The sequence below is a fragment of the Arvicanthis niloticus genome, chromosome 9, assembly GCF_011762505.2.
Source record: "Arvicanthis niloticus isolate mArvNil1 chromosome 9, mArvNil1.pat.X, whole genome shotgun sequence".
Classification (NCBI taxonomy): Eukaryota; Metazoa; Chordata; class Mammalia; order Rodentia; family Muridae; genus Arvicanthis; species Arvicanthis niloticus.
In genome coordinates, this window is record NC_047666.1 from 77,098,123 (window position 1) to 77,121,817 (window position 23,695).

The 23,695-nt window shown below is 42.3% G+C and overlaps 1 protein-coding gene across 34 annotated transcripts in view; it reads left to right on the plus strand.

Moving 5' to 3' along the window:
* Window positions 1-845: 845 nt before the first annotated feature.
* Window positions 846-23,695, plus strand: part of Plekha5 (pleckstrin homology domain containing A5) — a 165,763-nt gene continuing 142,913 nt past the window's right edge. For 11 of the 34 annotated variants that reach the window (XM_076940732.1, XM_076940723.1, XM_076940733.1 and 8 more), the window contains exons 1-3: window positions 1,087-1,386; window positions 1,505-1,584; window positions 3,610-3,667. In XM_076940732.1, coding sequence (XP_076796847.1) covers window positions 1,295-1,386; window positions 1,505-1,584; window positions 3,610-3,667 — 230 coding nt within the window. In that variant the 5' untranslated portion in view covers window positions 1,087-1,294. Of the gene's footprint in view, window positions 1,387-1,504; window positions 1,585-3,361; window positions 3,527-3,609; window positions 3,668-23,695 lie in introns of those variants that run through there. The other 23 variants (XM_076940735.1, XM_034511517.2, XM_076940734.1 and 20 more) reach the window with 9 other exon arrangements.

A 23,695-nucleotide genomic window follows, 5' to 3' on the forward strand; every position in this document is an offset into this window, starting at 1 on the left:
CAGCCTCACTGTGCCTTGGTTTCCTTAAAGGTTGAAAAGGATCATTTACTTATTTCAGTTACTGGGAAGATGAATGAGATAATGTTTCAGAAGCACCCAAAACTGGTCAGAAAAAAAAAAAAAAAGGTGCTTTGAGAATGCCAAGTTGTACTATTATTTTTGAACTGTGTCTCTTTTGGGGATGAGTCATTTGCTGCAAAGCCTTGGAGACAATTCCAAGTGTGAAGGATCAGGGGCTGTAAGGAGCAAGCCTAGTGCTCTTCACTGGTGCCAAGGGAGGTCTTACTAGCAGTGAACCCTTCCTTTGTTCAAAGGACAAGGGGAGTGGGGTTGTCAAGGCATTAAAAAAAATACTATACAGCAACGTATTCATTCGAACAGACTCTTGAAAATCTATAGGCGATTTGAATTCAGGCTTTGCCATTGTTCCTTTGCATCCCCTCCTGTTCACCTCACCCGGTGAAATGGAGACAATCATAGTTCTAATAGGGTCGGCGAGATATAAATGTCCACCATCCCAAGGACTCCGTAAAGTAAGTTGCCCTTGTAACACACGAAAGAGACTGGGAGACCAGAAATTCACGTTGATAAGTGCATAATTTTTAAGAAAGGAAGAAGAAAAGGCAAATTTTTATTTTCTAAACTATTATATGACTCAGAAGCCTAGGAAGAAAAAAAAAAAAAGAAAGAAAGAAAACAGTAACAAAAAGACCTTAAGTCTGAGTCAGTCTCATTTCAGTGGTCCGAGCTCACTCGTGGACCCTCCTTTATTTGGCACGCCACACACCAGGAAAAAAAAAAAAAAAAAAAAAAAAAAAAAAAAAAAAAAAAAAAAAAAAAGCCTTTCCCAAAAGCAGTTTTCCATTCCAACGCCCGGCGTCTCTCGGAGAAGCTCCGGGCTAGGCAGTAGCTGGTACATAACCTCACGGGTTCGGAGCCGAGCCCTCCGGGCGGGCGCCAGCGGGACCCGACCCCGGAACCTTCGCGCCGCGCGGGCGGGGCGCGGGGGAGGGCTTTGGCGGGGGCGCGGCGCCACTTCGCCCAGCCTCCGAGCGAGCGCAGCGCGGGCCGGCGGCCGGCCGCGGAGGATGCCGAGGGGCGGCGACGCGGGCCGGACTCAGCCCGGGCGGCGGGGAGGGCGCCGCCCGAGGGGGTAGGGCGGCCGCGGGGGCGCGCTCGGGCCGGGCCGCGCGCCCTGCGCTCCGTTCGCTCGCTCGCTCGCGCGCGCCCGCCTTCCACAGCAGCGGCGGCGGCAGCACAAGGCGGCGGCGGCGGCGGCGGCCGGGGAGCAGACATGGCGGCCGACCTGAACCTGGAGTGGATCTGCTCGCTGCCGCGCTCCTGGACGTACGGGATCACTAGGGGCGGCCGCGTCTTCTTCATCAAGTGAGCAGGCGGGGGAGGCGCCGCGGGGCGGCTGGGGGGCGGCGGGAGCGAGCGGGCCGGGGGCCCCGTGGGTCGCCCCTCGCGCCCGCTCAGCGCCTGTCCCTTCTCTTCCTTGCAGTGAGGAGGCCAAGAGCACCACCTGGCTGCACCCGGTCACCGGCGAGGCCGTGGTCACCGGGCACCGGCGGCAGAGCACAGGTAGGGCGGGCCAGGGCTGCGGCTTGGGGCCACCTGGCGGGGTTAGAGGTGCTCCGGGCTCCGCGCGACTGAGTCCCGGGGCGCCTTTCTTCTCCGCCTTTTCATCAGCACTTGGGAGACGGCGCCCTCTTCCTGCGCCCTGGTCCCCATCCCTGCCCCGACGCCCCCCGAGGATGGGCGACGCCCCTCTATCCCGAATCGCCCCCGTCTCAGCCTCCAGCACCCTTCAGGAAGTCCTCACCCGTTCCCCTTTGCTCCCCGTATCCCAGCACCCCCGCGGTGAGACGGTCCCGCATCCTCGCCCTGCTCCCCAGAGAACTGCCTTCTGCCAAACAGCTTCCTCCTCCTCCACCTCCTACTTCTCCTAAGTGGGACTGTGGGTAGGTGACTGATGGAAGAGTTAGGGGTGCCGCGGTGCCCCCCTCCCCATGTGATCCAACGCCGGTGAGTCCGGTCCTGCTACCCGAGGAGCAGCTGGAGTTAGGACGCCGGAGCGTGTACCGCAGCCAATGATCCCTGCTCAAAAGTCCCCGGTAGCTGCAGCCAAGCTCCACGTACCACCAGCAGGCGGTGGGCGAGCCAGGGCGGTCCCGCGTGGGGGGTATTCGGGGCCCCAGTTCCGTGAGGAAACGCATCTCGAGTTGCTTTGATAGCTTTCTTGAATGCCTAGCATGAGTTGAGCTGGAGGAGGGCTTTGTGGTGGTTTCAGTGCTGGTCTGGCTTTCTTTTGTCATTCTTTGTTTACATTCACCCAACTTGTTTGCCTGAAACGTAACGTGAGTTCTCATACTGGCCGGCCTCTATTCCGGGTGACTGCAAAGGCTTGAGAACAGTTGGGGCGAAGGTGAGGCCCGGTTCAGTCGTCCCTCTGGGTACTTTTCTCTCCAACTCCGAGGTTCTGAGACTCTCCTATTAAAGTTGCCAGAAGGGTGAACAAACCTGCCTTTTCTGTTAAACGCTGGAGTTCAGTGAAGTGACTAATAATGTGTCCAAATTTGCAAAAATGTGGAGGAGGAAAGGGAAGGCTGCCGTAGCAAGCGTGATGAGGTTACATTTTTAGGGCATTTCTGACTAATAAACCGTCATGTTTCCTAACTCCCTGTGCAGTCTTTAGCTTCAGCCTGTTTTATATGCATATTTGCAACTTTAATAGCCTTCTTACTTTTGTAGATATGGACACGTTTATTTCATGGAAGACAATAGATGATTAAAAGAATTTAACTCAAATGTTTTATGGCATTGTTTCAGGTTTATTTTGGTTATGTATGACACGAATGTCTTTGAATCACCGTCACAGATTAAATAGCAGTCATGTGTCAGACATACTTTATTCTATGGTGTGATTTCACATTTATCTATCTATTTTTTGATTTACTTTGCTTGGGCTCTGGTTTTGTACACACATGGATGCCTTTTCATTTTGGAGATGTAGTGATTCAGTCCAAGCCTCTTGTCATCATAAGTACCATGTGACCATGTGGCACGGAAAGATTCAGTAGCTCACTTGAAACTTCACGTCTCTTAAGGTCAAGTGTACTGATGTGTGTAAGTATTCAGTCAGTTTTCCACTAATTGAGCGCCTGAGTTCTTTTCATGCTAGAAGAAAACCTAGATGGATTTGGATTGAAAAATAGGGTTTGTATAGACAAGGCGTACCTAAAAATGCAACATGCTGCCCATTTGGGGTTTGTACCAATCAGTGATGGTTGTTTTACACAGATTCTGAAGACTTTGCCTGTTGGAGTACCAGATTATAGTCCTTTCCCACCCTGACTACTTTTAAAGGGAGTAATTATGTTGGGTCATCTCAAATATTGCTGGAACTTTCTTGGTGGCTTTAAATTTGAATTGTCATTTTCCAAATTCCAAATAATGCTGTATTGATTGACGAAGGATCTTGCCAGCCGAGACTTTGGATCGACACATACTTAAATGAATATAGGTAATGGTAAAGACGGATAAGGTGGGTTTAAACTTATTTTGCAATCTCACTGAAGTATACTAATTATAATGTATATTTTTTAGATTTGCCCACTGGCTGGGAAGAAGCATATACGTTTGAAGGTGCAAGATACTATATAAAGTGAGTGAGTTTTGATTGCTTCCCTTGGTAATTCAACTGTTATAATGAACCTGAAGTTGGATACTTGTGAGTCTAGACACAATCCTATCTTAAAGTTTATGAAACAGGGCTAATTGTATTCTTTAGATGGTTATGAGATTTTGAGGGGAAGGTAGCCCTTTTCATTCATTATCTTGTTATTTGCCTGGGTGTTCATGGATTCACAGATTGCAAATCAGGTCACCTTTCGCCACATTAGTTTGCTTGATGTTTCATTATGTTTCTGTAGTGGGATAGTGTAAAGTCTTTGATTATCTGTGGTAAGAAAACTCCTGTACACACACAAAAAAAATCCCTGTATTATGTTTCTGTTCCTCCTTCAGAGGTGAGTTCAGCTTAGATGACAGATAACAGCCTGAGTTGTTAATAAGTAGTAGAACCGATGTAAAGCTGGGGAAGAGGAAAAGTGGAACACAGTAAACTCAGGATGCTGCATACCTTTGATGGAGCTTGTTTGTAATTCAGGATAGTGTCTTTAAAAATATCCCAGCCGTTGTGTCTTACTAATACTGCTTGGGTAAGGCTTTGAAGAGGGCTTGACAAGAAAGATGGCTGACTAACTTGTGAGAACCAGTTCTGTGGGCTCCAGAGCTGTTTGCCATCTACCTTGGTAGCACTCCTCACAGCCGCACTGCTGGAGGGCAGCATCACACAGGGAAGAGGTCGTGCTACCAGGCGAAAATAAGTTGGTTTGTCTTTGTTTCAAATTAAAAACTATTTGTAAAAGAGCTTTGCTTTTCTTATATAAACATTTTTGGTTCATTTTAAGTGACTGAGTCTTAAAAGGGAATACGTAAGCACAAGATTTGGTAACAAGTTTAATAGTTTATTAGTGGTCACAGATTCCAAGTTTAAAGGCACATTGAGCCCAGTCGATTTATTTTTACCAGGTGGTGTTTTTTAAGATCACAGCATATTTTCATTAAATTATAATTACTTGAATGGCTTTTTAAGTTTCTGTAGAAGGATGCTTTATGTAAAATGTCAAGGTATATTTATAGGTGCAGTTCCTTTTGAGCACAGCAGCAGGAGAAGCAGAAGTGAGATGGAAGGCTTGAGCATCTTCACGAGTGCGGTCCTTCTGGATTAGTCAGTTATCTGGACCAAGGTTTTGTCTGACAATCAAGCCATACATTTCTAGATGACCGTAAAAAATAAAACGAAGGCTTCAGTAAAAGGAAACCATCAAGTATTTTCCCAGCCATTGTTTTCACTCTGAGTTTAAATGAGCTTGTGTTGCCACGAAGAGAGTGTTCTTTTTAGATACAGACCTGGTGTTATAAATGAAGGCAAGGGGTTTGGTTTGTTTTTGTTGTTTTTGCTTTTGTGAGACAGAGTCTCAGTATGTTCCTCTAGCTGGGCTGGAACTCATGGAGATCTGCCTCCCAAGTGCCAAGATTAAAGGTGTATGCCATCATATCTGGCATAAAAACAGGATCTTGATTCTTTTTCATTTATTCAACACACTATAGACTACTGTACATTAAGCTTAGCTGATCTGAGAGTAGACATCAATGTCAGTAATACTTTAATTCCTGTGAATGAGTGTGCTTTTGCATGATTGGTTTTTTTTCATAGTTCAAAATCAAAAAGTAACATAGGCCCGATGTGTGTATTTTCATTTAGAACTAAGCTAGCAGACCTTGTTTTACTAGCTAGCCATTTGATGACATTTTCTTTCATTTTGAATTAGAATTTTGAATACCATGCCTAAGTCACCTTAGGAAAATCAGAACAATATTAGAAAGCTATAAGTTAAGGCCATCCTAACACTAGTGGGCTTTAGTCCTGTGATATTAAGAGATAGCCAGTAATTGCTTCAAAAATAACAATCATCTGTATGGTGAGAGCACTTGATTCAGAATTGGGCACATCTTAGAAATCCATCATAACACTGAGCATGGATGGGCATGTTAGCATTCACAAATAGATGCTGTGCTGAATGTGGGTGTATGACTCCCTCTTCTAGCTGGGGTTTAGAAGACCCTATTCCTTTATTTTTAGCTACATCACTAAGGTCAGCTGTAATTTCTTAGAGACTTTGACATACTAGCTCATCCCATACTAGAAATGCTTTCTCATTTTGATGGTGAAGACTGAAATTCATGATAATGGTGGAAGTAATCAGAATCATTGTTTCCCTTTGTCCCCGCATGGAAGGAAGCAACAGGGACGGGCCTCTGGCACCTAACCTTCTGCAGGTGACAGCTGAGGAGCTTCCCAAGGAAAGATAGCTTCCAGGAAGAGAGTGATCCATGTTCATGGACGTCTGTTCATCTGCTGTTCTTGATCAAATCAGAGGAAAAGGAGGGATAGAAGAATGAGCAGTAGGCTTGGCTCACTTGAGAACATCGAGGAGATAGACTAGTCTTCTGACTTTCAAGTGTGGTGGGAGGTGCCCATCGTCTTTGGGGATCTGCAGCACTCTAGTGCCCAGAGGGGATGTGTGAGCTCGGAAAGCCTTGCTCTTGTGGGGACAGTGCTGGCGCCTGCCTATTCCCAGTTGCAGGGTCCTGGGAAGAACTTTCTCTTTGGATAATCTTTAGTATTGACCGTTGGAGTGGGCAAGTTCAAGCAGCTTCATTGTTAGCTTGACATTTTAAAAAACTTTGGAGGTCAGTCTTCCAAACTGTGAGTTAGACAAGCTGGGGAAAACCGCTTCTAAATTTCACCCAGAGGATAAGTTTCTTTGAATTTTATTTTATGCTGTTCTGAGAATTTTTAGTATTCTAGAGAATAATGAAAACCGAGCCTGGCGGGAAGAGGTGGTGTGGGATACCTGGGAGAGCTGAGTGGCATTCTTCTGTGGCCTGTCCTTAAACTTGGATGGATAAGCAGCAATAAGTGATGTGTGCAGAGCCAGGTGTGCTGACATTCTGTGGTGGATCTGTGTTCACTCTTCTAAAATGTGTGTGTACGTATCTTCCCTGAAGTTTCAAGGAGACAGCTTCAAGGATAAGTAGTTGTCATGTCAACGAAGGACCCGAGCAGAGTGAGAGTTTTATGCATTTGAATAGGGGGGGTCACTACTTTACTTCATATACTTTAGAAATTGATTCTTTATCACAAGTTTACAGCTAGGTTTTTAAAAAGAGTTCATAATATAGAGAACATTTTATATTTGTATTCAAAAATGATAATTTATCAAAATTCCTTATCTTAAAGATAAGTATTTAAGTATATGCTTTGACTTTTTTAAGGAAAAAAACTGATTTTCAGTGTACCCTAAATTAGCCTTCAAATTCTGCACGTATCTGTTTATCTGTCTATTTAAATGCAGAGTTTGAATATTACTTTTTCATATGGCTTTCTCTCTTTTTTTTTTTTCTTTCTTTCTTTCTCTGTGTGGTCCTGGCTGTCCTGGAACTCACTTTATAGACCAGGCTGGCCTCGAGCTCAGAAATCCGCCTGCCTCTGCCTCCCAAGTGCTGGGATTAAAGGCGTGCACCACCACCGCCTGGCTTCATATGGCTTTCTAAAACTTAATTCATGTGATTTATTTTCAAGGGAAAAGGCTAAGAATTATTATAAGTGAATTTATAACTTAAAGTCAATCTTTAAATATTCCATGTTTTACCCGAAGTCAAATACAAGCTTACAAAGTACAGAAGATAACCTTATATACTTGAATGTTTTTAAACTTCTTGCTTTTAAGCCTTGCAAATCGTGCTTAATGACTCTTTAATGACAGGTCACTGTTGCTTAAAATGGATGTGTCATTGACTATTCTTTTGTGCTTCAAAGCTTTATGATGGTTTCCTTAAAGTGCAAAGCAAATCCTAAAACAGTGCTCTGTGACTGTAGAGACACTACTGGCTACTTGCAGGTTCTCAGGCAGGAATAGGATTGACTGTACTTACTTGTACACTGTGTGGCAGGAATAGGATCGACTGTACTTGTACACTGTGTGGCAGGAATAGGGTCGACTGTACTTATACACTATGCTATTTGCAGATTCTGGGAGGTAGCTTTTTATACTGCTTTTTTCCTTAAATATAAATTTGACATTTTTGAGATATGTAAATGGAACAATATATAATTTGGGATAATGAAGTTTTATTTCCATATCTTCAGTAGACTCTAAAATGTGCTAACAATTCCCAAATACCTGCAATGGTGGAGTTTCTGATAGGTGACAGTCATTTAAACTTGCAAGGAATAAAAAAATAGGAAGACGGGGAATGATACATAATCCATCATAAAAACATAAGAGTCACTGACTATATGTTATTTAAAATTGTTTTGTAGTTAAGTACTGTAGCAGTTATAATCAGATTTGAAACAAAACTTTTGAAACTGGGTCTCAGGCTGTAGTTCAGGCTATCCTGGAACTCTTACTGTGTAGCCCTGGATGACTTAAAGTGATGCTCCTGCCTCAGCTCCTATGTACTGGGATTACAAGAGTGGTTATGACCAGCTATTTGTCATAGCATAGTGTGATGTTCCTGAACAGTCAGTGACAGGGCTCTGCTTCCTCTTTGCCAGAAAGAGTTTGGACTGTAATATGTAGGTCCTTCTATACACTGAGCACTTTATGCTAGTTCATTAGGTACAACACAGGATTTATCCCTGATGGAGCTTGGAACATCCTGAACATACTGCATGCATTAAAATAGGGAAATGCGTAGGGAAAACATGTCTTCCTACTTTTTTTACTTTATATTTTATATGTATATATAAATTTTAGATCAAATCTAAATATCAGCAATTTTTTAAAATTTTTATTAGGTATATATGTGTATGACTGATTTGCCTGCATTTGTGTATGTGTTCTATGTGCATGGCCTGGTATCCAGCAAGGTCAGAAGAGGGCATCAGTGCTCTTCTGGGACTGAGTTACAGAAGGTTGTGAGCTGCCATGTAAGTGTTGGGAACCAAACCTGGGTCCTCTATAAGAGCAATTGCTCCTGACTGCTGAGCTGTTATCCAGCCTCCACATTACTTTTTGTTATTTCCATTTCTTGTGGGTTTTATTTGTTCTTTAAACTGATTCCCAAAGAGGCTATAAAGACCTGTCTTAGATAGGCCATGAAGCCTTATTATTAATCACTAGTATTCACATCAGGTCTATGAGCCAAAATATAAGTCAGGGTGCTGGAGAGATGATAGCTCACTGGTTTAAGAGCCCTGGCTGCTCTTCTAGAGGATATGGCAGCTCACAATTGTCTGTAGTTCCAGTCCCAATAGATATAATACCCTCTTCTAGCCTCTGTGGGTACTAGGCACACACGTGGTACACAGACACATGTATATGCAAAATTTTTATACACATAACAATAAATAATAAGGATAAAAAAGGAACAAGGCAGTAAAAAGCAGGCCCTACACCACGTGGCGCTCTAACTTGGTTACTTGGAATAAAAGGTATATTTCAGGGCTGGAGAGATGGCTCATCCGTTAAGAGCACTGACTGTTTGTCCAGAGGTCCTGGGTTCAATTCCCAGTAACAACATGGTGGATCACAACCATCTGTAATGGGGTCTTCTGTAATAATCTCTTCCAGTGTGTCTGAAGGTAGCTACAGTGTACTCATATAAATAAATCAGAATTACTTTTTTAAAAAAGTATATTTCTCACTAATATTATGGTTAGGCTAGTGGACTAGCCCACCAGGACCTTGTTTGACGCACAAAACCTGCTAACTACTATGAATAGGGTCCAGGTCTCTCCTGTACATTCATTTAGGAGTGCCTTGTAGTTTCATTCACTGTTGTAGGAGCTTGAGCACATGATGGTGGGGATCTTTGAATCTAAGGCCTAAGAGGAGAAATAGACATTTAGAACAAAAAGAACAGATAATAGAATTTTAAAATAACATCTTCATGAAGGCAAAGTGCAGTGTGTTGTGACAGATCAGAAGAGTTTATAACGTAGTCGTTCAAGGCTTTGTTACCAGTGTCTCCAGCCACAGGTGAGCTTCTTTGTGGGATTACTTTCCCCTTCTTTTTTAGTCTCAGGACCTCTACTCGAGACCAGACCTGCTCATTCTCCTTTGCCTGTAGTTCTCTTGATAAAGCTTAACGCCTGGAATACGGTCAGTCAGCTTCTGAGTAAGTGGCATCCATGAGCTAATGCTCACACCCAGTCTAGAAGGATTTTTTTTGTATTATTGTTGTTGTTGTTGTTATATGTGCACCAATGTGGAGGTCAGTGGACAACTTTGTGGAGTCGGCTCTCACATTCTGCCTTTTTTATGGGTTACAGGTACTGGATTCAGATTATCAAGCTTGTATCATTTGTTCATAAGTGCTTTTACTTGCTGAGCCATCATTCCTGTAAGCCCATGATATCTAGATTTCTTATGTGATCTTCTCTCCTCTAAAGACTTATTCTCAAAGTCAGTGTGTATTTTGGATGGTGAGAGAGTGAAGAGTAAAAATGGGCTAGAAATGGTGGGAAGACTGGAGATATGTAAACAAATGATTATCTTGTGTGACCTTTTCATTGTGTTCCATAGATACATGTAAGTAAGGGTTAGTGGTAAAAAGCTTTGTGTATAAATGTGTCAGTTGGAGTTTTGTCAGTTGACAGTACAAGTTGTCAGTTGGTGTCATAAGAATTTACCAGAGGAAGCAGCAGTTTGGTGAGCTGCCCTGGGGCTGCTAGGAGGTAAAAGGACTTGAGCAAGGTGGGTTTGCAGGTGTGATGGGATTCAGATTAAAGGACTGGAGAGAGAACTGGAAAGGGAGGCTCTGGTCTGCTTTATCATGAGAAGCGCTCTAGCTGGAGGAGTGCTCTTGGGCAGCGCTGGGAGTGCTGGTGGAAGTTTGGACTGCACTTAGATGTCACTTGGGTTGTCTATATTCCTAGGCATGCTATTTCAGTTGTCATCCAGAGGTTTTATCTCAAGCAGCCCCTGCATTAGATGGGCAAGCCTGGAATCACAGGGGAAGATGGGTTTGTTACTCTAATCTAGAAGTTGATTGCTTCAACCAAATCTGTAACAGAGGGAGTGGAAAAGAAGGAGGCCATTGATCAAAGATATTAAAGGGGAGTTGACAGGCCTTAGGAATCTTGCTGAGCAAGGAGATTGGCAGAGGAAGAGGTCAGAGCAAGTGGCTACAAGAATGATGGTACCCTTAGAACAAGGGAATATATGCGTAGGGAAGCAGCCTGGGTGGGTAGACTAACAAGGGTTTGGTTTTTGAGTTGTGAAGAGAACATAGTAGTATTTTAAGTGGCTGAAATCTGACCTTCATGAGGGACTTCAGTTACATCGAGCAAACATATTTCTCCATTCAAATCCCAGACCCATGCTAAGAATTTCATACTCATCTGTCTCTATTTCTTCAACATATACTGGGACTGAATGTCATGGTTTATACTTGTAGTTCTATCCCTGGAAGCAGAGTCAAGCCACTGCAAGTTCAAGGCCAGCCCAAACTACACAAGATCCTGTCTAAAAACAACAACAAAAAAAATGTTACCCTAAAGAAATATGGGAATGGGGTAGAAGTATAGGAACTGGGGCAAGGTTTTAAACTCACAGCTTGCTCCCTAGTGCATGCTGCCTGTGGGGGACTACAGCCTCAGATACATGCCTGCTAGGGACATTTTGCATTCAAACCGTCACACGAGTATATTAAATTGTCATTAAATAAGCATTAATAGAGGGCCTGGAGAGATGAAGTTAGCAGTTAAGAACATGCACGGCTCCTCTAGAGGGTGTTGGTTCTGTTTCCAGCACCCACATGAGCCAGCTTACAGCAGCCTCAACCCTAGCTCCTGGAGATTCAACCTTTTCTCTCTTCAGAAGGCACTTGAACACACATGTGCTTGTACACATACACAGGTATATAGATAAAAGTACATGTTAAACTGAAGAAAGAAAGGAAGAAGGAACCCGGCTGTGCAACACTGTTGTAGCTCACTGCAGACCATAAGCCTTTCTGTGGAAATGATCTTGTTCACTGCTGCCCTCAGTCCCTTGTCTGTTATTATCCCTTCCTTTCTCATAGGATGCCATTAATATGGGACTCGAATGACTTTGCTCATAGCACGGTACTTAGTTTTATGCTATCGTTTGGGTTTGTGTGAAATTTAACATTCTTATGTGACATTTATCCACTGTGAATTGATAAGTCACCTGTTAACCCAAGTTTGGTTTGTGTGATTGTGCTCAGGCTGTGGGGAGGGGGTTGGGAATCTGTTAAGAGATCTGAAGTATAACCCACTCCACATAAAACCAAAATGATGGAGGGACCTGTGTGGCCTTTTGAGAGACACCCAACACCCAGAGCTTGCCTTGACCATCTCATTCTATTAAAACTGCTCGCAGTTCAGTTTGCATGGAACCACTGCAGTTCCAGGAAAGCAAGGCAGTGGGGACTGTGCTGCTATGGGGAGTATGGGCAAACCAAATGTAGGTCAGGTCTGGAAGTAAGGAAAACAGTGGGCTGAGGAGAAGCCTGAGGGAAACAGGAAGTAGTCCTCATAGCTGTAGATGATAGACATCTCTGGGATACTTAAGAGTAGCCTCTGGCTATTTTTGAGACTTTTGTTCTGAAGTGACCAGTAAATACAGAAGCACCCAATCAAATCCTGTGGTATTAGCACTTCGAAAGCAGCCATGGTCTCAGAATTGTGGGTAACTATTTGTAGTGTTCACATGTGATGGACAGTTGGATGTGTGAAATGGACTAAGCACAGATGATAAGAAAAGCTTTTTATTCTCTAAAGCCTTTTGCCTTAACAGCACAGGGCACAATTTATTGCACCTTCTCTATCATCTAGTCAGGTGCTTGTCTGTCAGTGACCCAAAGCAGTTGCTGTAGCTCTAGGGTCCTCTTAACCTGCCTTTCTTTTAACCGAACCAAAGAGCGGTTGTCTGTTTTTCTGGATTACAGCCTTTTATTTTGAACCCCAAAGGTTAAGGTTTCTTTTTAGTCAGGAGGGAAAAAAAAAAAAAGCTTTTTTTTTCCCCCCCAGGACTTTGGCCACTAGGAGTCCCATGCTCATTCCTGAGCTAGGTGCTTGGCCACTAGTTTCCATTGCCTCCTCTTTGCTGGAGCTGAGGTGCTAATGTTGGCAAGCCTCCTAGAAGTGCTGTTAGAGAGGTAGGCCTAATTCATGAGAAGTTGTTGTACAGAAGGCTGAAGTCTCAGAGGCTGGCCTTTCTTCCTAGGAGAGGGGATAGGGCAAAGCAAGTGCTGCATTCTGAAGAAAGAGTAGAAGTCGATCTTAAACTTACAAGTAGACATCTCCCCGTGCATCTGTGTGGGCCAGGGGTCTCTCCACTGCTTTTGAGCGTACTCACCACTTAAAAAAATAATGGTGTGAATAAATGCTTGAGAAATTCTATCAAGTCTTCCTTCCTTTTTATATTGTGTCATCTGTAATCCTTTCTGAATGACTGACCATCTACATTTATTATTCTTTGAACAGTCATGGTCCAGAGAGGGTGTGTGTGTGTGTGTGTGTGTGTGTGTGTGTGTGTGTGCGCACACACACACAAATTAATCTCTTGGATAAAAATAATGGCTTTATATCTTATTCAGTGAATTAATCTTAAGAGCTTTTGCTAAAGTTTGTTTAAAATGTATATAATACCCACTTTACTAATTAAATATTTAGAATAAAGCTGTTCAACCTAAAATTTAAGATGCAGCAAAAACAAGAGTAGCACAAAATCTTGAAAAGAAGTAATTCCTTGCTGGATTTTTATACAGCATAGGTATATCATAATAATGGTTTACAGTTTATAAATCTGAGATGTATATATCATCTTCTGACTACATAGTAAGATGGTTACTATAAGTAGGCAAATTAATATATCATCTTGCAGATGATTGTGTCTAGAGTAAAGACTATCCCTTCTCCTGCAATACTCCAACAACAGATAGTACACTATTAATCGCAGCCTTTAAGAGACTATACTTCTTTCTTACTACCGACTGTGTCTCTGTCCTTTAACCTGTATCTCCCTTCCACTTTGTTACTGTGTATTTGACCTTTCCTATTTCTTCTCTTTTTAAAGCTTCCATGGGTAAGTATGATCTTGCACCATTTTGTCCGTGTATGGCTTATTCCACTTAGCATAATGTTCTTTTGGAGGTTAGAATGGCTCCCATAAGCTCATATGTTTGAATACTTGATCCCCAGTTGGTGGAACTGTTTGGGAAGAATTACAGAGTGTGACCTTGTCAGAGGAGGTGTGTCACAACCCTAGCCTATAGCTATGGGGTTTCAAATGACTCTTCCCATTGTCTGTATTCTGGTTTTGTCTCAAGGGGGAGCTGTCAGCTGCTGCTTCAGCACTGCGCCTGCCTGCTTGCTGCAATGCTACCCGCCATGATGGTCATGGGCTTTAAATTGTGAACCTCAAATAAACTCCTATAGATTGTCTTGGTTATGTGTAGCAGAGCATTAGAAAGGTAATGCAGACAGGCCTCTAGCTCCATCCATATTGCTGCAAATGCGTTAGCAAATCTCCTCTGTGACTTGCTCACCCCATACACATCTCCTGTACTCTTTCATTGATTGCTTTTCGGTGGTTTACATTTTGTGTGCATTTGTTTTTTTGTGTGTTTAGACTACTTAGTGGAAGCCTTCAAAGTATTTTGGTTTGGGAGTTTCCTATGAGAATTTTTTTGTCTTTGCTTTTATTATATGTATATTTGTTCATAATTTTATGTATATTTATGTAACTGTTAATCTGTGTTTTACCATACTAGTTAAGATTTATTTTTCTTACTTTGTGGAGATTTGAAAGTGTGCAGTTATATGCACTAATCATGCATACCCTCTTAGGAACTCTTGGGTTGAGTGTACAATGTAGTGTAAGTCCTTTCCTGGCCAATTAGCTAGCTAAGAAGCTGTCTGTTTTGTTACGTGTCCATAGAAGCCAGCAAACATTGGCCGCTGCAGTGAAGTGAGTTAGAAGCTATAGGTTGTACCTTCATTACCTTTGCTTTGATAAAGAGACTCCTAGTAGTGTCCCTCTGTATAAAGTGGAGAGCATAACTCTTGTGCCTATTTTGTAGTCTTTTGTAGAAATGATGTATATATTAGGAGTTGATTTATCTGAATACACCATGAAAAGCTGTGTAGTGTGGTATAAATATGAAACACAGAGGTCTTTGTTTTGTAAGTTTCTATGACATTGGATATCTAAGAAAATGCTTCATTTTCATTTATTCTGGAAAACAGTCCAGATGCATGGCTTGAGAATAAATGTCATCATGTAGATGCTAAATTTCATGGCTGTTTTACATCTCTTGAAAGTAAGAACTATTCCAGTTGAGGATAATGTGATGCACATTAGTGACATATATTTATTTGGTTTTTACAGTGTAGGGATTTGTTCAAGAAACACCTGTGATTTAGAAATAAGAAATCAACTTAGTTAGTAAATTCCCAGATCATTAAACTAAGAACTTCCTTTAAACAGTAAAGTGGCTATTGTTTGTGTGTGAAGATAAAAGCCAGGAGCTAGCTTGAATGCTCTCCACGAGTGAAAAATTAAAGGCACTTCAGTGCACTGTGGAACACAGGGACTGGAGCGGGAACAGACTGCAGTGGTGTAGATGTGTATGGGGCAACAGGCAAGGCGACTTTGAATGGGATTGTTGCTGACATTTGAAAAAGATTGACCTTTTAAACCGAATGATGATGAGTAAAGGAGGTCAGTAGGAAAGACAGAGTCATAGAATAGAACCCCTCATCATGAAATAATTAAAAGTTGGGATTGCAACTGTATTAGATCTTCGGATATGAAGCATTTAAGTGTATTAATATCAGCACTGCAAAGATGCTGCAATTATGTGCTCTTGGGTCTGTGACCTGGTGGCTTGAGTAGGTTGGGACTTGGGAGCTATAGGTCATAGGCCAAGTAGGGTCACATTCCTTTGGAACCCCCTCTTTTCTCTCTCCACCTTGTTACAGTTCCAGGGCAACCCTACAGGGTGGGAAGCATGCCAGGCCTGGTCATTCTAGCCACAGATCCTCAGCTGCTTTCCCAGATGAGTGGGCAGGGTGGTAGCATGTGCTCTAGGCTGATTAGATCTGCTTTCAGAATGAAATACTTAGCTCTTGGAAGGATGGAGAAGGCGCTTAATGCAAATGGAAAGCTTTCCTTGAAATGAGACAGAAATTTCTGAAAGGATGATTGTAAAAGGGTAAAGAGCTTCATGTGTGCAGGAGACCCTGATCCTTCTGGCCACACACCTCACCTACTGACCTGGGCTTTAGAACATCAAGTTGGCCCTCCCTCCAGCTGGTCTCAAAAACCATGTTGAGCTTGCATGAGGCTTATTTGCCTTATTATAGCAAATTTCACAAAAAGAATCTATGAATTTGAAGCTAGCTATGTAACTGGTGAGAGAAGTAAAGTCTTCTAACAAGAGTTCTACGTCCTTTCTTAGCAGAATGGTTTCTGTCTAGCTTACTTCTTTAGTGAAGAAGAGTATTGTACTTACTGATTTCTGTTTCTCAAAAGTACTAATGGGGAAAGGCAATAGGCTAGCAAGATAAAATAGATGGGAAGAATCAGAACTTGCCCCAGCAGCTACAGCTGTATCACAAACCATAGAAAACTCGGTAACTGACACCAAGGCATGCAGGTCTCTGTGAGCTTGAGACCAGCCTAGGTTGTCTACATACCCAGTCCCAGACCAGCTAAGGCTACATAGACCATTTCAGGAGGGGAAAAAAAGGACACTGTGTGTGTGTGTGTGTGTGTGTGTGTGTGTGTGTGTGTGTGTGTGTTTCTGCATGTGTCCTTGGGGTGATCCGGAGTTCTTCTAGTCTCTATTGGGCCTGCTCGTCTCTGTGAAGGGAAAGGTGAATACTGGCTTCTGGACAGCTATCATTGGCCTCTTATTTGCAGTTCTGTTTTCTACAGTATTCTTATATCTGTGGTCAGCAGTAGTATGAAAATATTATATGTAAAGCATCAGAAATAAACATTTTATACATTTTGAACTCTACAGTGTTCTGAGTAGTGTGATCACATTTTGTGCCACCCTGACCAGGACACAGATCTTTTTTGTATACAGTATTCATGCTGTAGGCTACCTTCTTGCTACCTATTTAACAGTGTCTTAGTTATGAGATCACCTGTTATGGTATCAGTGTCTGTATTCCAGTAACTCACTTTTAGCAACCTCACACTAAATTATAATATCTGCCTCATTTTCTTTATTTTATTCATTTATTTAGGCATTGTACTAGCTCATATCATCATAAAAAGGGTAACTAAAGAAAACTAAAATATTTTGAGAGAGTGAGACCATATTTCACAAATTAATAAATATATTTTAATAAATTACCATAGGTGTGCTTATGTGTCCACACATACACACAAGAGTGCACAGTATATACAGGGTTCAGTAATACTCACTGGGAGGTCTCTGACTGTGTGCCATCTATGCCCTCCTGTACCTGGGATTCTGGGAATGACTTAGCTGTTTTTCAGGTGGTCTCTGATTCTCTAGCAGGCCAACCCAGCCTTGCTGTCTCATAAAGAAAGGCATGCAGGGGCTGGAGAGAGCTCAGCGATTAAGAGTGTTGATATTCCTAGACGACCTAGGTTCAGTTCCTAGCACCCACATGGTGGCTCACAGTCATCTGTTAACCCCAGCCCAGGGGACCCAACACACTCTTCTGGACTTCACGTAGTGCACAGATGCAGACAGAACACCTATTCACATTTGCTTTTAATTACAAAGAAGAAGTATCCAAGTCAGTGAGCTCACTCATGGGTCTCTGGAAGCCAGGCTCAGTACTGGGGTAGTGTGGCCTTGGCGTCTTCCACTTGTTGGCCAGTGTAGTCTCACTGGCAGCTCAGATTCAGGGGTTGGGAAGTGGATTACATCTTTGATGAGAGCAGACTCATAGATTCCTCTGAAGCTATAGATTCAGGGGGAAAAAAATGGAACACTTCAAATCCAATAGCATATGCAGAAAAATATTATTGACCCACTCCCTATTTTAAATGCAAAATTAAACTGAATAGTGGACTCATTACTGATCATGTCTTCTTTTACACAGAAAATTAAATGTGGCCTTGTATTTTTATTAAAAGTTAATTTTTAAGTCATATAGAGTATAGTTATATTCTTTTACTGCTGTGTGTAGTTGACTTGGTAGTCTCAGCAGAGCCAGTGGGCCTCATTCTTCTCAGAGGCCTAGAAAAGAACTGCATGAGTTTCCTTGTGTTTCAAGACAGGTTTCTAGAAGATAAACTTGGAGCTCTGCCCACGCCTACAACCTAGCATGGTGACCAGGCACTGGCTGTCATTTTAACTCAGTCTTATTTTCCCTGTAAACATGCTTCCTCAGGTTGTTTTGTTCACACTTTCTTCTTTTGTCTGGTTATGTGTGCTTCAGACAAGTAGAGATGTCCTCTAGTCCTGGTTATCACTCAATTCTCAAAACTTTTCTCTCTTTATGGGATTTCTATCAAAAGGAAGAAACTTGTTAAAATACCACATGTAAACACAGAACATTGTAGGCACTTAATGGGTCTTTATTCATTGTCGGGGAGGTCTGGGAGCTCAGAGAAAATGCATTGTTGAAGCCACGAAGGTTTACTGCATGAGTACAATAAAAATTAGGTAATCTGAAGAGTGTGGAGGAGGACAGATTTGTTCACAGTTAGACTTCATACTTGGAAGGTGGGGTGGAGCAAAAAGAAGTCTAGTGAATTGGAGTAGAGTTTTTCTCAAGACTAGAGAAGCTACACAGGAACTGTAGGTAAGCATGCTTGCTGGAGGTGTGTGGTATGGTATGCTCACTGAAATTGGGGTTCTTATGTGCCAGTTATGGGTGTAACTGGGTTCTAAAGAAGAGAATATGGTTTATGCTGGATGAACTGTTTGACAGAGTGCAGTGAGACTACTCATGTCCTCAGGAGAAAGTCATTGAGAGTTCAGATGTTGAGATGATATCCTAAAAGAGGCTAGGACACAGGGACATGGGACAGTGTGGTAGTGAATGGAGCTGCTCCATAGCTGGTTTCCTTATAGGCTGCAGAGAAAGTACATCGCTCTGTAGGGCTAAAGTGGGGCCAGAGGGCAAATTGGGAAGATGAGTGATGATGGTGATGGGCATTAATTGATTTATAGATTCTTAGAGAAAGGATACCTTTAGGCTAAAGTCTCATTTGCTGAAAGGTGGAGGTTGCCCCAGGAATCTCTAGACTCTCTGCTCTTAGTTGGTGTTCAGGTAGCTATATGTGAACTTTTTGGTGCTGAGATTCTAAATATATACAGCGTGCTACACTGTCTCAATGAGTAGCAAAGTCTGCAGGGGATTAAGTTCCTTATAAACATTATGGTATCTATGTGAAATACATACTTTAAATCACCTTTGATCTACCTAGATAACGAATGGAATGGAAATGTGTGTTGATCACTCCCTACCATGTATTGGCTAAGGTATGACTAGAAAACTTGTACGTGTTCAGTGCACACACACAGTCATCATAGGCCTATGATGTAGTATATAAATAAGACTTGAGGAGTAACGAACAAGTGCTGTTGAGACCACACATCTGTGGGATGATGGTAGCTGTATAGTGGGGTCTGTTTCATTCCTTCTCTCGATTCTTTACCTGTGTGGCAATCCCAGAGCCTCTTTTTAGATACTTTGGCTTTTCCCTTGATGCTTTCTGTCCACAATTGATAAATCTGTGGGTATGAAATACATACATAGAAGACTGACTCTATATTCATTTAAGATTATTCATATTTTCTCTGTGGGTTTTTTTTTTTTTGTAGTAACTTATTTAAAACTAGAAATGGCGTTTTCCAAATGTGAACTATTTAAATATGCCAAACATTAATAACATATGCAAGTACTGAAGGAGATAGTTTAATTAATTCATATAATTCTAGTTATTAAATAAATCAAATCTAAAACCCAAGGATCCAGATTTCATGTTTATATTTTTCATTTTTTGTTAGTTTCTTGCATCAGTGTTAACATGGACATCATCACTGTAAATATTTAACCTCTTCCCTTGCTCTCTTTTTGGAAGTTCACAACATGTGTGGAAACAGAGCAGACTTTGGTAGCTTTCCCTCACAGAGTTGGCTGAGGCAACCATGCAGGAATGACAACAGTGGAAGGCTACAGAATTCCAGAACCTCCTGGGAATTGTTATAAAAATGACATTAAGCTCATAGACAGGGACTATGCATGAAGAATAATTAAGATCAATTGCTTTCTTCCCTCCATTCTTTGGTCAGACTTGCTTCAATGAAAGTAGTAAGACTGGTTAAAATAATCTGTGTAATTAAATTGCTTATGCAATATAAGTTTGTTTGTTTTTTTTTTTTTTTTTAATTTTTTTAATTTGTTGCTGGAAAATCAAACCCAGGGCCTTACTTACTGTCAGCTTTCCATCAGTGTGACAAGGTAACTGAGAAAATCAGCGTATAAGAAGGAACCCTAGTGCTGTGAAGGACGCTGATCAAAAGCAGCTTCTGGGAGGGAACTTCCAAGTCTTAAGGGATGTCAGGGCAGCAAATGCAGCCCACCGGATTTTCTCTTGCTCATGGCCTTCCTTCTTTTTTATTTTTTTTGGGGGGGGGTGCGGGGGGAGTTTCAAGACAGGGTTTCTCTGTGTAGCCTTGGCTGTCCTGGAACTCACTCTGTAGACCAGGCTGGCCTCAAACTCAGAAATCCACCTGCCTCTGCCTCCCAAGTGCTGGGATTAAAGGCGTGCGCCACCACCGCCCGGCATGGCCTTCTTTCTTATACAGCTTAGCCCACCTGCCTAGGGATGGGGTTGTCCGCCATGGGTTGGGCAACCCAATAAATGCTCCATAGACACATGACCCAAGCAGCTGTTCACTTAGAGCCCCTCCTCCCAAGTGACCGACCCTAGATCCAAGCAGCTGTTCACGTAGAGCCCCTTCTCCCAAGTGACCGACCCTAGATCTGTCAGGTCAGCAGCTAAAGCAACTATGACAGAGTGAAGAGTGGTTTGTTTCTTGTTTGGGTTTAAATTTTATTTTATGAGTATGGCTGTTGTGCCTTCATGTTTATGTGTTGCACATGCTGACCTGGTGCATACAGAGGTCGGAAGAGGATGTTGAATCCCTGGAACTGGACTTAAAGCATTGTGACTTACAGTACTGTGTGGGTGCCGGGAACTGAGCCTGGTCCTCTGCAAGAGCAGCAAATGCTGCCGAGCCATCGCTCCCTTTACTGTTTTGTTGTTTTTCCTTTTTAGTCCTGTCTTTTCCTGTTGAGTTTCCTCCATCTTCTTCCCTTCCTCCCTCTCTCTCCCTCTTTTTAAAGACAAGGTCTCACTATGTAGCCCTGGTGATCCTGGAGGTCACTGTGTAGAGCAGGCTAATCTTAACTCAGATCCTCCGGCGTTTCCTTTATAAGCTGGGGTTGAAGTGTGTGCTGGCACGCCCGCCCAGCTCCACTGAATTTCTTTATGCCATTGGCTGGCAGCTCTAACACAGTAGAAGCAACTTGTTTCAGACTTAAAAGTTTCATGCTTTTAGTTTTCTTCAGATGGTTTTTGAGGATTCGGAAGATTTTTAGATAAAAGGGATTCTCTACTTCCCCTAGTCTGGCTGTCCTGGGCTCATTTCTGTAGACCAGGCTGTCCTCGGACTTAAAGAAATATGCCTGTCGCTGCCTCCTGAGTGCTGGGATTAAAGATGTGTGCCTCCACACTCAGCCCATGTTGTACCCTTTTAAACATTAATAAGCTTCAGGCTGGAGGAAGTGGTTTCTGTAGAGGACCCAAGTTCAATTTACAGTACCCACATCAGATGTCTCAAAACTGCCTGAAACCCCACCTTCAGAGATCTGATGCCTCTCTTACTTCCTTGTGTACATACACATAAACAAATTATAAAAATTAAAAAAAAAATAACCTTTATATGTTAGGGTTAGGTTTTAGCAAAGTTTGAACAGAAGGTATAAGAAATTCTATACATAGACTCACATAGTCACATTGCCCCCTTCTGGTGATGCCATGCACAGCAGAATTGGTGACCATGCATTGTATTTCCTTATGTATGTCACCACTGTTACGGTGACTTGTTTTCTCTGTACAGTTCTGTCATGTTTTAGAAAGTCCTATTTGGTGCCTTTAAGTACAGAACTATGGTAAGTGTAGCATGCTCATCAGAGTGTGCCCCGTGTTGTATCAGCAGCAGAGGGCCTGCACCTCTAATACTGCTGTTGACCTTGCTACTTCATGTGATTTTAGTATTTCAGTTTTGTGTTATTTGTTACTTAACTTTTTTCTAGCTCTTTATAAAAATACACAAGTATGTATTTACAGGTGTGATGTGCTATTGTAAGAAGTATTTAGTAATCAAATCAAAGTCATTAGCATATACATCTCCTGGTGTATTTATTGTTTCTCTGTGTTAGGAACATTCAGTGTCCTCTTGTAGCTATTTTGAAATATACAAAAAAATTGTCATGAATTACAGTCACTGTATTGTGCTGAAGAACACTGGAACACTTGTACTTAACTGTTGTGTTATACCCACTCGCCACTCTGTCCTCCTCTCCCTCCTTTTCCTAGCATGCAGTAAGCACTGTTTTCTGAGATCAATGTTTTTAGCTTTCAAGTATTGAGAAGAGGTTCTTTGGTGCCTGGCTTATTCCACCCAGTCTCACCTGGTTTGACACATCAGGATCTCATTCTTTCTGTTGTTTTGTTCTGTGTTGTTTTGTATTGGAGAAACGGTTTCACCTAGTCCTGCTGGCCTCGTACTTGTTCCGCAGTGTAGGATAGCCTTAGATCCCTTCCTCCTGTCTTAGTCTCTCAAGAGCTGGGTTTACAGGCATGCGCTGTTATTCTGATCTTCATGCTTGTGCAGCTGGACTTTTCTCCTGGTCCCACTCACAGGCACACTGTCTTTGTGTTTTCTTTATTGGTTTTGTAATGCCTTTTATCTTTAAATAGAGTCCTAAGATATGTCATGGGAGGGGGATGGAGAGATCGCTCAGGGGTTAAGAGTACTTGTTACTCTTTCAGAGGACCCAAGTTCAGTTCCCAGCACATATCAGGCAGCTCATAACTGTCTTAACTCCAGCCTCAGTGGAGCCAATGCTTCTGGTCTCATGTTCACATAGCCACATGCAGTACACATTATATATATGCATAGCCACATGTACATAATTAAAAATAATGAAAAAATCTTTTAACAAATTTCATAGGAATTCTTCATTTTTATCCAAAATTTGGTGTTGATTTTGGGAAGACCTTCAGAGGAAGGTCTCAGCTCTGTATTAAGTAAATTGGGAGTATTATTAAAATAACTGTTGTACCTGATAAAGAGGAACCACAGAGGAGTGAAACCTTGTTTGCCATGAAATTAAGTAGACCTGATACTAGATACTCCTGAGTCGTGAGCCTAATAACTCTTTTTAGTGAGAGTCCCTGCTGGGAGCCTCAGAAAGGGACTTGTAGGTGCTGTTAAAGTCCTGGGTCTTGCTTTTCCCCTGAGGGTCTCCTGTTGGGCACACGGTGTGGGGTTGAGACTGTTGAGAATGTCTGTGAAGCAGAGGGAGAAATAGCTAAGAAGTTTTATAGAAAGCATGAAAGATTTGCATCTTACTTTAGATGCTGATTTATATGGTCTCTCAGGCAAAAGCAAAACCACATGATCCTAGTGAAACTGTTTCTGGGCTGTCCCAGAAAGCACTGGGATCCAGAGCAACACTGCCCCAGTGCACAAGGCTGCTTATTTCTAAGGTCTAAAACATGGCTTCCCACATGTTTTTACTGTAGCTTTGTTGTACATACCCATGATGTGAACTCTTAGGATGAAATGCAGCATTTGCAAGCTTTTGTTTCTCTCTGTATGTAGCATGTAAACCACACATGCATTTATTCACATATGAGCCCCAATTTGTCAGTGTTCACCGTGGATATACAGTAACAAACAGCCTTACATACTAGCTCTCACCCTTTCAGATGGCCCAGAAACACAAAACCTTCTTCCAGTGAATTTTTAGCTACAAAAAAAAAAAAAAAAAAAAGTTTCTTAAAGTTTAAATAAACTT